The following is a 14,260-nucleotide window of genomic DNA, read 5'->3' on the forward strand; positions in this document are numbered from 1 at the left end:
TTCGGGGATTCCCAATTTGTTATCCACATCGAAAAGGATCAAAATTATCGAAGCCTCTGTAAGCCAACTGCATCGAACTAGTAGGAAAATTATAAAATCATTATTATATTATTTTTTATTGGATTAGCTGATATCGGTACACCATAGTAAGTAATCTCAGCAGGAAAATTCTGATAGTTGTACGACTATCATTGGTGTCTTGGGATTCTTGATTAATTTACCATAGAAAAACTTACGTATTTCTCGAAATGGTCAAAATGAATTCGCCAAATTGGTTTGCATTCTCGCATGTCATACAAAGGGCCGTGGATTCAATCCCAATTTTGACCACACACCAAAAAGTCTTTGAAGGAGGAGGTCCCGTAGGTTAGGTTAAAGTGGCAGCCCGATTTAATTCAGGCTCACTTAGACTATTCAGTCCATTGTGGGTCCCTTGTCATTGAGGTAAACATAGATTCGGGCAGCACTCATGGAAGATAAATTCCGAATTAAAATTCAGGAAAAATATTAAGTTAGGCTTTCGATTTTCCAAATCCGAATTGCCGGGCCTCACACCTGCCATCAGATTTTGTACAGCCACCTTGTCCACCTTCTTCGCCGCAGAAAGCCAGTTTGCCTTGAATTGCTGCTCGTCCTTAGCAGTTTTTTTGGTCTTCTGTAGGTTCCGCTTGACAATAGCGCAGTATTTCTCAATTGGGCGGAGCTCTGGCGTGTTGGGAGGGTTCTTGTCCTTGGGAACCACCTGCACGTTGTTGGCGTCGTACCACTCCATGGCCTTTTTACCGTAATGGCAAGATGCCAAATCCGGCCAAAACAGTACGGAACAATCGTGTTTCTTCAGGAAAGGCAGCAGACGTTTATTCAAACACTCTTTCACGTAAATTTCTTGGTTGACAGTCCCTGAAGCTATGAAAATGCTGCTTTTCAAGCCACAGGTACAGATGGCTTGCCAAACCAGATATTTCTTTGCGAACTTTGACAGTTTTATGTGCTTGAAAATATCTGCTACCTTTCCCCATCCTTCTGCCGTATAAAACTCCTGTCCCGGAAGCTGCTTGTAGTCGGCTTTGACGTAGGTTTCGTCGTCCATTACCACGCAGTCAAACTTCGTCAGCATCGTCGTGTACAGCCTCCGGGATCGCGCTTTGGCCGTCGTAGTTTGTTTATCATCGCGATTTGGAGTCACTACCTTCTTGTAAGTCGATAGTCCGGCTCGTTTTTTGGCTCGATGCACGGTTGTAGACGATACACCCAGCTTATTTGCGGCAACTCGGAGAGAGAGGTTAGGGTTTCGCTTGAAACTACCGGCAACTCTCTTTGTCGTCTCAGCGGCTTCCGGTTTTCGATTTCCCCCTGATCCAGACTTCCTGGCTGTCGACAAACGTTCCCCAAACACTTTAATTACATTTGTAACGGTTGATTTGGCAACTTTTAGTGATTTTGCCAGCTTTGCGTGCGAGTAGCTCGGATTTTCCCGATGCGCGAGCAAAATTTTGATACGCTGCTCTTCTTGCTTGGACGGCATTTTGACAACTGAAGAGTGAATTCCAAAATCAAAATAGGAGCAACATTCTACACACACACACCTTCAAAATGAGGGGTGTTCAGGGTTTTTAAATACAAAATTGAAAGAAATACGTCAAGTTTATATTGACCAAATTTTGACCGTATCACCCGTTATTAATTAGTTAACAGAGCTTCATAAAGGCGCTAACAGAGCACTGTAAACAGTTACTGTTCTGATCTAACCAATAATAGATTTATTTTTTGATCACCAGGAAAAATATTGAATAGTCTTCCAGACCGATTGACTTGATCTATAATTAAAACACCCACTTTTGGCATTATCACTCACAGCTACTTGCACACATATGTCTCAAAATTTTTTAGGAAATTGAGTTTTTCGCCACAATTTTTGGAGAGGATGCCTCCAGTGGCCACATGGAACATTGTCCCACTATGACCCATACATAATGGACTGAATAGCCAAAGTGAGTTCAAAATAACGGGCTGACACTATACCTAACCGAACTCTCTTCGTTTTACATATTTTGAGTGGGTAGTCGACTCAAAATATGTAAAACGAAGAGAGTTCATATTGGCTACCGGTTCACTGTTATTGAAGTATGAGGTGAACTGTAACCTATCGTGGACCCAGCGATTGACTGTCCCTATACCCTAGAACTTTTGAGAGTTGAAAATCGTTAAACGGTACTGATGTTTTCTTATTCGTCTCACCGTGGAGTTTTCACCTACCCCTTCATTATCTAGTGTTGACTCAGTTTTAGTTACGCCAATGTTTGCCAGGTCCGCTTGTACTTGTCGGCTTTCTTACCGATCTTTATCAGTGATCAACACGAAAAGATTTAGTGACGGTCTAATTCGTGTGACCATATGGTCACGCTAGTACATCCCGGGTTAATTGATCCAATTAATGTTTTAATTGAAATGTCTTCAATCACAAAAATGATAGTATTGATCGCAGTTTTAATTGCACATAAAAAATACTTGTTTAAAAAAAAATTAATTGTTTTCATTAGTAAATTTCAATTAACTTTTTAGTTGATTTAATTAAAAATTTAATTGATGTAAAAATTGGTGTAATTATTTTCAATCACTTTCTTAACCGACTTACGGCCATTTTCATGTAGCTCAGTTAGGCTTTAACTACCAGTTATCAGAAAGTAAATTGCAAATATCTTCCCTTCGGTTAACTTCAACTGAAAAATTGTCGGCAGTTAAGTTCCTAACTGACATATGGAATATATACACAAGGTGACAGCTATGTCCACAATACGGTTTAAAAATTCGTTAGTTAACGGAACACTAACGGAGCTTCGTGAAAATGGCCGTTAGTGATTTTATTTTGATTTTACGTGCTAAATTTTGGTATAAAACTCATCTAACGAAAAAAGGGTCAATTTTTTCCCGAAATATGCGCCTCAACCGCATTTATCAAAATTCTTATTATTTTTTAATAATTCACGTAGCTGTTTTCACAAGTCCATCAAACCGCAATAACGATAAACTGTTTCTTTTTTTCTTTAATTCGCATTATAAACATTCCCCTTTATCATGTTGCATATAAAAGAGAATATGAATTTATGATATTCAATTCACTCACGACTCTCTTATTTGGTCTCTCTTAAATTTTAGGCCATTTTAAAAGATAAGCCCCTTTGCTATTGATCACCACTCATTTTAGTCTTTTGTGAGAACGAAGAGATTTGTTTTATGGCCACTAGTGCTGCTGCTTCTCCTTCTTCTTCTTCTATTACCCGACTGACTTCTGCTTCATTCATAGACTAGCAAAATATCGTTATAAACGATTATGGGGCATTCGTGTGTTTGCCTTCGGTTACTACGGCCACATACGCGGTTGTTTATTTTGTGCCAGAGAATTTAACGTAACAGTCGTAACATTTCATTGTAATCTTTGTATGGCTTGTCTCGAGGTTGTGATCTTTTAAGCAAAGTTGTTATTGAAGACTACAAAAGCAACAAAAACAAATAAAGTAAATAAAGACAACAACTAGAAGAAGAAGAAGATGAAACAGCAGCAATAACCAAGCTAACAAACATAAATAACAACAACAACAAAAACTCAGAAGAGGAAGAAGTAGTCTGTCAGTTAACCAGGCAGTCACTCAGTCAGTCAGTCATTTAGACAGTCACACACCAAACATATTGAAATATTGTGTGTATATGCGTGTGTTTGTTTTTCGTATTTTTTCTTAGTTTGCCTACGATTTGTGAACGCGTTCGAAGTGTGCTGAACTGCTGCCGCTGCTGCTAATATCTCAGCGGGCTTTTGCTAAAATCATTTCTAAAATTAAACTCAAAGAAATGAAAATCGAAGCGTATTCACGATCATTTAGGCTGTTATACCACAGTACTACAGAGCGTATTCATCGTTGATAATACCGACAGACAAACGGACGCTGTTTATTGTAACAAAAAAAAAATAAGATCAATAGACCCAAAAAAAAATAATATCTAAGAAATGCGAATATTTTTCTTAGTATCCATTAATGCTAATAGGAATTTCCTCCGGGAGGAAGATGTGTGAAAAATGTGCATTTATTGAGACCAATTTGCAAAATCAAATCACAAAACATGCCTTTGGGGTATAGAAACTGTTAAACAATTCTATTAAAAAAATTTGTTTTAATATTTTTATTGTGTTAAAAGCTTTTTTGTTGTGCCGTTAAACGTTTACGTTTTTTTACGATTTTACTTAATTTATTTAATTTAATAAACTTTTATTTACTTTTGTACTACGTTTTGTGTGTGTGTATGTGAATGTTTTTATTTGTGGCTTTTTGTTGTCAACACCCAGCACCAGTGCCTCCAGTAGCCTTTTGTAGTTCCCATTTAATTTACAAAAAATCCAATTTCATTGCTAAAGATAAAAACCGCTCCAAGATCATCACCAGTGAACACCCCCATCACCGCCACCTTCCCGGACAATATTACCCTCAAAACCAAAAAAATACAAAAAAATCCATAAAATGCAAAATCTTATGAAGAGCAAATCCCGGACCATGAATGCCGTCAAGCTCAAATAGAATTAAAAAAAATAATTTTTTAAACAAATAAACAACTGCCTGCATATCCAAAGCCCCAACAAAGGAAGCAATTAAATGAGAACATTGGATAAGATTTAGCAAATAAAAAAATCTATCCATTTTTTAAGAGAAAATAAATAAATCTTCATATTTCCGAAAAAAAAACAAATATTGACCAAGAATTTTACCCAAAAAAAAAAAACACAAATTTTACCAACATGGGCTTGAGAGCTAAAACTGCTGCCAGTTCCGCCACTACAACTGCCCTTAATACTGGTAATACTTCATCGGCTAAACAGAAACTTTTGAATGGTGCCCGTAAATTGAATAAGGCTTTTAGTCGTACCAATTCCATGGCAATGGCTGCTGCATCATCATCTACTACAGCCCCACTATCCCCATCATCCTCTTCATCGACATCATCGTCCCCGTCTCCAACATGTCTCAGTCCAAATGGTAAAATTATAATACACAATGATCCAAAACATCATCAGCATCAGCAACAGCAACAACCGACATGCAGCATTACCAGCATACGTACCACATATCGTAGCAGTTCCACATCGGCTTTATTGGTAGCCTCTATGGCAGCCAATATGCGTCCTCAAACACTCAATGTCCATCATCATATGCAGACACCTACGGATCATACACAATTATTTTTGGGGTATGTGTTTTATTTTTATTTTTTGTTTTATTTATTATTATTTTTTTTTATTATTTTGATTTATTTTTTATAATTTTTTGTATTGATTTGTTTTCGAAAAATAATTTAATCCTGGATAAGCCATATTAAGTTTCAACACACACAATGGACTGAATAGTCTAAGTGAGCCTGAATCTTAATCGTGCTGCCACTTTAACTTTTAAGTTTCAACAAAACTGGGTGTAAATTCAACATTTGATTTGAACATTTTTGTATTGATTCGCACACTAAAAAATATATTGGTTTTATAAGGAAGAATATAAAACCTCATATTTTGAGAGCCATCAATATGAAATGGTTAGCTATTCAAAATAAGAACCCTCATATTTGAAGTTACTATAGAATCGGGAAGCACTCATTTATCAGAGAGAAATTTACCAATTTTGGTGCAGTGACCACCGTTGCCACTCGCTCCAAAAATCTACCAAAATTGGGGAAAATTTTTGCAAAAAAAAAACTACCAAACAAAAAATCTTATTTTGCCAAATTTTATTTCTATAGAAAATTTTAGCAAAGTTGTATTTCTATAGAAAATTTTTCTCAAAATTGTATTTCTATAGAAAAATTTTCCCAAAATTTTATTTCTATAGAAAATTTTGTCAAAGTTTTATTTCTATAGAAAATTTTGTCAAAATTTTATTTCTATAGAAAATTTTGTCTAAATTTTATTTCTATAGAAAATTTTGTCTAAATTTTATTTCTATAGAAAATTTTTGTAAATTTTATTTCTGCAGAAAATTTTGTCAAAAATTTATTTCTGTAAAAAATTTTGTCAAAATTTTATTTCTATAGAAAATTTTAGCAAAATTTTATTTCTATAGAAAATTTTGTCAAAAATGCATTTCTGTAGAAATTTTTGTCAAAATTTTATTTCCATAGAAAATTTTGTCAAAATTTTATTTCTATAGAAAATTTTGTCAAAATTTTATTTCTATAGAAAATTTTGTCAAAATTTTATTTCTATAGAAAATTTTAGCAAAATTTTATTTCTATAGAAAATTTTGTCAAAAATGTATTTCTGTAGAAAATTTTATTTCTATTTTGTCAAAAATTTATTTATATAAAAAATGTTGTCAAAATGTTATTTCTATAGAAATTTTGTCAAAAATTTATTTCTGTAAAAAATTTTGTCAAAATTTTATTTCTATAGAAAATTTTGTCAAAATTTTATTTCTATAGAAAATTTTGTCAAACATTTATTTCTGTAAAAAATTTTGTCAAAATTTTATTTCTATAGAAAAATTTTTGTCAAAATTTTATTTATATAAAAAATTTTGTCAAAATTTTATTTCTATAGAAAATTTGTCAAAATTTTATTTCTATAGAAAATTTTGTCTAAATTTTATTTCTATAGAAAATTTTGTCTAAATTTTATTTCTGTAGACAGTTTTGTCAGAAATTTATTTCTGTAGAAAATTTTGTCAAAATTTTATTTGTATAGAAAATTTTGTCAAAATTTGATTTCTATAGAAAATTTTGTCAAAATTTTATTTGTATAGAAAATTTTGTCAAAATTTTATTTGTATAGAAAATTTTGTCAAAATTTTATTTGTATAGAAAATTTTGTCAAAATTTTATTTGTATAGAAAATATTGTCAAAAATTTATTTATATAAAAAATTTTGTCTAAATTTTATTTCTATAGAAAATTTTGTCTAAATTTTATTTCTATAGAAAATTTTGTCTAAATTTTATTTCTATAGAAAATTTTGTCATAATTTTAATTTTATAAAAATTTTGTCAAAATTTTATTTATATAAAAAATTTTGTCAAAATTTTATTTACATAAAAAATGTTGTCAAAATTTTATTTCTATAGAAAATTTTGTCAAAATGATATATATAAAAGTTTTGTCAAAACTTTATTTCTCCTCTTTGCAAAATATTCCAAAACATAAAGAATTCTACAAATCTACCAAACAGTAAAAAATCTACCATTTTTGGTAGAATTGTACCAACTGTGGCAACCATGAAAGTAACGCAAAAGTCGAAAATCGATCTTTTGTCAAAAAAGTTGGAAAACGACTTTTTGCCAAAAAAAAAGTTGAAAAACGAAGACCACTCAAACCTTAGTGGCGAACATCAAATCAATTTTTAACAAAAAAATCGAAAATCGATTTTTGATGATAGTCAAAATCTTCCAATCAAAAACTTGTGACAATGGCGGAAATCGATTTTTCTCGTAATCGACTTTTTGATTTAAAAAAAAGTGGAAAAACGAAAACCAAAGGAATGAAAAATCGATTTTTAACGATAAAATCGATATTTGACTTTTGATGACATCCAAAATCAACTTTTGATAGTGACCAATATCGATTTTTCACATAATCGACTTTTTGAGAAAAAAGTGTAATGTTGATTACTGATCGGCTTTGGATTAGTGATACAAAAATGGGATTTTTTTCAAATTCTTGTCGAAAATCGACTTTTTGTCAAAAAGTGGACTGTATTCCGTACTTCTTTATTATCCAAAATTGACAAATGCTCCCTTAAGGATAAAATCGAAAAAATCGACTTTGCATTGAAAGGAGAATGTGATACTGACATTTCTTAAAATGTTTGTCAACTTCTTCATTCTGCTTAAAATATCCACTGAGACATAATGTACACGTTAGTCTAGTAAGGGTATGGTCATACTAGGCAAATAGTTGCCCAAAATTAGTGCCAAACTTTTTTAGTGGAGTACTTTTGAAATATATAAATACCGTTTTTATAAAATACTCCTACTGTGATGCAATGTATTCAATATGAGGTAAAAATGGTTGCTGGTTTGACTGTGGCGACGAATTCTTTGCCCAGTGTGACCATACCCTAAGTGGGTTACTAATGAAAGATCGCATCATTCACATAAAATTTGGAAGATAAATTTACACAGGGATATATCGCAGTATATACCAACTTGCCCTCTGTAGTAGATAGGAACAGTAGGAATTTCGCTTTCAATGGCTACTGCTACAGTTAGAGCTAGGATAGAAAAATGTTTGGTTTGCATATTTTCCGCATGATTCAAATCAATAACGACATGTTTTAAGTGCCCATAAAAATTTAGGGACTGTAATAAATAAAAATGTTGAGCTGCACTTACCCCAGAAAAATCTACATTATTTTCCAATGAGCAATGAAAATTGTAGTTTTGGATCCATAAGTAGGGCGAAATCGCACAAGAAACAATACATTTTATATTCGCTTGTCATAGGGCGAATGTAATCTTTGAATATGTACACTTGCCAAATATTTGGTGGCGATTCCTCTTTTCTTTTTGTCCTCGTTATTGGCAAAAAAATTCTGAAAATTTAAATTTATTGTAAAGACTTCATGAAACTAAAGATTTTTTATATCATCGCCAAGAAACATCTTATGAATTAAAAATTTAGTCCATCTTTAGTAGATAATTTTTGGTTGTATATTAAAAGTAACGACATAGGAGAAACATTTTTGCTGGGACGTTAAGTAGTAGATAGGGACAGTAGCAATCTCGTATTGTTTTTTTTTTTTCTGTTTGGATGTACATTAAATGTAATGACATAAGAATAACTTCCAAATTTTTTTCCTGAAATTCTAAATAAATTCTAGATGATTCTAAGATAAAAGCGATATGGAATTCTGTATAGTTAGCAATTCATAGATTTGCATCGTTTCCCTTTCTCTAACTCCATCTAAATAAAATTAGTCCGTTCAAGAAACCTCGACTACTAAAAGTAACATATATGAAAAAGACAACTAATTAACATAGATGAAACCAAACCTTTCAGAATTGGACATCAAAGGTCGCCTAAATTGTGCCCATATTTGGGGAGAATTCACGCTGAAAATTCGAATTAGCCAGCGATGAAACATGTCTATAGTCAGGCTTGTGTAGTTTGGTATCTGCTATCAATTCCCTTAATCTTCTTGTCCTATAATATTGTAATAATATTTCGTTAATCTTGAAATTCTTTTCAAATTTAGTAAGGTCAAGTTGACCTTAGTCAATCCAAATTTTCTTTCATGTTAAGATACCCATTTTTAAGTCGAATCGCTAAAGAACTTCATTAAAAGTTTGGCGACTTTTGGACAAGAAACAACTTTATACCATATGTGTCCTCTATGATAATCAAAATTCGCATTCGTGTTTTAAGAACATGAAATACATGACTTCATGGCAGCATTTTTTCAGTGCACTTATGAAAGTTATTAATTTCTTCAAAAATCGATTTTAAAATTTAATAAATAATTTTAAAATCGATTTTTGAAGAAATTAATAACTTTCATAAGTGCACTGAAAAAATGCTGCCATGAAGTCATAGATTTCATGTCCTTAATTTACAATTTATGGATTTTAATCATATAGTAATATAGTAAAATCCCTCAACACACCACCATTTTAGAAAAAATAACCCATTCGGAAAAAATAACCGATTTTCATTATTTCTATATAATGTGAAACTATCAACTCTAATCGTTTATCCATCTACTGGTAAATAATGTTTTTCTTATTGTATAATTCAAATAATATTTGACCATATAATCGTGCTGAAACATATGCTCAATTTAGCTTGTAGATCACCTATTAAATTTCCTTATTCAAAAAGAAAATTCCATTTGTCCATACATTTAGCTTTTCATCTATCTATCGCGCTCATCGTTGTGGATGCAACGTCAGTATTGTATTCAGTCATCGTTATTTTAGATGTTTTTCCTTTTCTCTCGCTCTCTCACTGTTTTTGTTTTGTTCATTGGCTGTTGTCGGCATTTAATATTATATATATATTTTTTTATTATTATTGTTTTCACTTCACTTATTTTTGTTAAATGTTTTCCTTTTCGTATTTGGTGATTATAGAACGCGCCAACAAATGCCCCCAGAATCACCACCACCACCACCAACACCCTCCATATCATCAAATCACCATACCATTCTTAATATTTATTAAAACGACGATGCATATATAAATAATTTGTTTGTTTTTGTCGTTTTATTATTATTTTTTTGCCTTTTTTGTTGTTTAACAAAAAATTACAAAACAAAAAAAAAAATATAATCGACGACAATATCATTGAACTTGATCTTTTCAAAACAAAAAACGCGTTTTGCATTTTAATTTAAGAAAATATTGTCATCAAATGATGTAGAGGCCAGTAAACTAAAGTTTATGGTATGGAAAAAAATAAATAAACAAAATATGGAAAATTTTGAAGTCTAAATTTGTTCCGAAAATCATTTTCCTTACACCTAAAGGTTATAAAGATTCCTAAAAAATCTCATTTTTTACTCTTGTACTCTGTGTGGGGTTGCCATTTAACCCCTGCAATTATAAAATCCATAGCTCCCATCTTATGATGCATTTGTCTCGTCTCCTAATATTTCCGTTTTTTATTTAATTTTTTTCTTTTTGTGCCCCCTAATCCCATCTTCTAGGTTCGGTAAAATGCAAGCACATCACATCAACGTTTAATATTTGTCATCATGATTAAATTGTTGTGAAAGAAATTAAAAATTAGTTAAGGCAACATGAAAGACTATAAAGTGGACAATTAATCAATTACACTTGACAACAGAATGCAAACAAATCGTTTATCATCGCTGCCATAAGAACGACATAAATGAGTTTCATATTCATTGTCTGTTTTGAGGATTTGATTGAAATTCGCCTAGCTAAAGACAAAGAGATATTATCACAATTAATTGATTATTGAAGACGAAAAAAATCTAAACTATCGAATTGAAATTGAAATTGAAAGATAAAACATGATAATAGAATTTAAATGGGTAAGCGAACAAATTTCCAAGTGATTGGCCAAAAATATTTTGCTATATACCATCACATAAAATAAATTTAATTTTATTGAACCTGAATAAAACTACACTACATTCAATATAATTTTCAAAAAAAAAAAAAAAAAAAACTAGATAATAATACTAAGATATCGACCGAATTTCGTATTGATTCCCCCACACTGAAAAAACAGCTTGTCCAGTTTCACAGATTTTATGATTTTGTAAGAATTTTATTTCAATAGAAAATTTTGACAAACAATTTTATTTCTATAGAAAATTTTGTCAAAATTTTATTTCTATAGCAAACTTGTCAACATTTTATTTCTATAGAAAATTTTGTCAAAATTTTGTTTCTATCGAAAATTCTGTCAAAATTTTATTTTTATGGAAAATTTTGTCAAAATTTTATTTCTTGAGAAAATTTTGTCAAAGTTTTATTTCTTTAGAAAATTTTATCAAAATTTTATTTCTATAGAAAATTTTATTTCTATAGAAAATTTTGTGAAAATTCTATTTCTATAGGAAATTTTGTCAAAATTTTATTTCTATAGAAAATTTTGTAAAAATTTTATTTCTACAGGAAATTTTGTCAAAATTTTATTTCTATAGAAAATGTTGTCAAATTTTATTTCTATAGAAAATTTTGGCAAAATGTTATTTCTATAAGAAATTTTATCAAAATTTTATTTCTATAGGAAATTTTGTCAACATTTTATTTCTATAGAAAAGTTTGTCAAAATTTTATTTCTATAGAAAATTTGGTCAAAATTTTATTTCTATAGAAAATTTTATTTTGCAAATTCTATTTCTACAGAAAATTTCGCCAAATTTTATTTCTACAGGAAATTGTGCCAAAATTGTATTTCTATAGAAAATTTTGTCAAAATTTTATTTCTATAGAAAATTTTGTCAAAATTTTATTTCTATAGAACATTTTGTCGAAATTTTATTTCTATAGAAAATTTTGTTTCTATAGAAAATTTTATTTCTATGGAAAATTTTGTCAACATTTTATTTCTATAGAAAATTTTGTCAAAATTTTATTTCTATAGAAAATTTTGCCAAATTTTATTTCTACAGGAAATTGTGCCAAAATTGTATTTCTATAGAAAATTTTGTCAAAATTTTATATCTATAGAAAATTTTATTTCTATAGAAAATTTTGTCCACATTTTATTTCTATAGAAAATGATGTCAAAATTTTATTTCTATAGAAAATTTTGTCACAATTTTATTTCTACAGGAAATTTTGTAAAAAGTTTATTTCTATAGGAAATTTTGTCAAAATTTTATTTCTACAGGAAATTTTGTCAAAATTTTATGTCTATAGGAAATTTTGTAAAAATTTTATTTCTGTAGAAACTTTTGTTAACATTTTTTTCTATAGAAATTTTTGTCAAAATTTTATTTCTATAGAAAATTTTGTCAAAATTTTATTTCTATAGAAAATTTTGTCAAAATTTTATTTCTATAGAAAATTTTGTCAAAATTTTATTTCTATAGAAAATTTTGCCAAATTTTATTTCTACAGAAAATTTTGCCAAATTTTATTTCTACAGAAAATTTTGCCAAATTTTATTTCTACGGGAAATTGTGCCAAAATTGTATTTTTATAGAAAATTTTGTCAACATTTTATTTTGATAGAAAATTTTGTCAAAATTTTATTTCTATAAAAAATTGTGCCAAAATTGTATTTCTATAGAAAATTTTGTCAAAATTTTATTTTTATAGAAAATTTTGTCAAAATTTTATTTCTATAGAAAATTTTGTCGAAATTTTATTTCTATAAAAATTTTGTCAAAATTTTATTTCTATAGAAATTTTTGTCAAAATTTTATTTCTATAGAAAAATTTGTCAAAATTTTATTTCTATAGAAAATTTTGCCAAATTTTATTTCTACAGAAAATTTTGCCAAATTTTATTTCTACGGGAAATTGTGCCAAAATTGTATTTCTATAGAAAATTTTGTCAACATTTTATTTCTATAGAAAATTTTGTCAAAATTTTATTTCTATAGAAAATTTTGTCGAAATTTTATTTCTATAAAAAATTATGTCAAAATTTTATTTCTATAGAAAATTTTGTCAAAATTTTATTTCTATAGAAAATTTTGTCAAAATTTTATTTCTATAGAAAATTTTTCCAAATTTTATTTCTACAGGAAATTGTGCCAAAATTGTATTTCTATAGAAAATTTTGTCAAAATTTTACTTTTATAGAAAATTTTGTCAAAATTTTATTTCTATAGAAAATTTTGTCGAAATTTTATTTCTAAAAAAAATTTTGTCAAAATTTTATTTCTATAGAAAATTTTGTCCAAATTTTATTTCTATAGAAAATTTTGTCAAACTTTTATTTCTATAGAAAATTTTGTCAAAATTTTATTTCTATAGAAAATTTATCAAAATTTACCTGTTGGTTAAGCTACACTTGTAGTTTAGTCAATGTATGGTTTTAAGCTGTGATAAAAAAAAACAACAACAATGCTTAAAGAACAAAACAAAACGAATGGAAAAAGAAGAGGAAACACGCTCAAAATAAACCCAACCAACTACACTCAAATCGATGATTTGACAGTGACATAGCAAAAGAGATGTGTTTGTTTCGAGTTTATTTCAGCATAAGCCGGCTATCATACAAAACCTTTTTTTGGAAGGTTCTAGTGTGGTTCATTGTTGGGTTTAATGAACTGCCTGAATTTATTCTGATAATTGGTTGATAGTTTTGCTGCAAGTAGAGGATGCTGATGAGGAATGTGGTAATTCCGAAACGTGCGTCCATCCAACCATCTTGCAGTCTATAAGGCTTTGCCCAAATAAATTTGACATTCTTTTCCTCTGTTGGTTAAGGTACACTTGTAGTTTAGTCAATGTATGGTTTTAGGCTGAGATAAAAAAAACAACAACAAAATTGTATTTCTATATAAAATTTTGTCAAAATTTTATTTCTATAGAAAATTTTGTCAACATTTTAGTTCTATAGAACATTTTGTCAAAATTTTATTTCTATAGAAAATTTTGTCAAAATTTTATTTCTATAGAAAATTTCATCAAAATTTTATTTCTAGAGAAAATTTTGTCAAAATGTTATTTCTTGAGAAGATTTTATCACAGTTATTTCTATAGAAAATTTTGTCAAAAATTTATTTCTATAGAAAATTTTGTCAACATTTTATTTCTATAGAAAATTTGGCAAAATTTTACTTCTATAGAAAATGTCAAAATTTTA

At 29.3% G+C, this 14,260-nt stretch overlaps 1 protein-coding gene across 5 annotated transcripts in view; it reads left to right on the top strand.

Annotated features, from left to right (window-relative positions):
- The window catches only part of raw (NDT-like domain-containing protein raw), an 87,411-nt gene that overhangs the window by 17,004 nt on the left and 56,147 nt on the right, over positions 1–14,260 (top strand). The window contains exons 1-2 of one of the 5 annotated variants that reach the window (XM_075293241.1): positions 3,530–4,127; positions 4,409–5,235. The exons of 1 other annotated variant lie outside the window; for it this stretch is intronic. In XM_075293241.1, the coding sequence (XP_075149356.1) occupies positions 4,787–5,235 (449 nt within the window). In that variant the 5' untranslated portion in view covers positions 3,530–4,127; positions 4,409–4,786. 3 more of the 5 variants (XM_075293242.1, XM_075293248.1, XM_075293246.1) reach the window with 3 other exon arrangements.

Source organism: Haematobia irritans, chromosome 2 (genome assembly GCF_050003625.1).
Source record: "Haematobia irritans isolate KBUSLIRL chromosome 2, ASM5000362v1, whole genome shotgun sequence".
NCBI lineage: Eukaryota > Metazoa > Arthropoda > Insecta > Diptera > Muscidae > Haematobia > Haematobia irritans.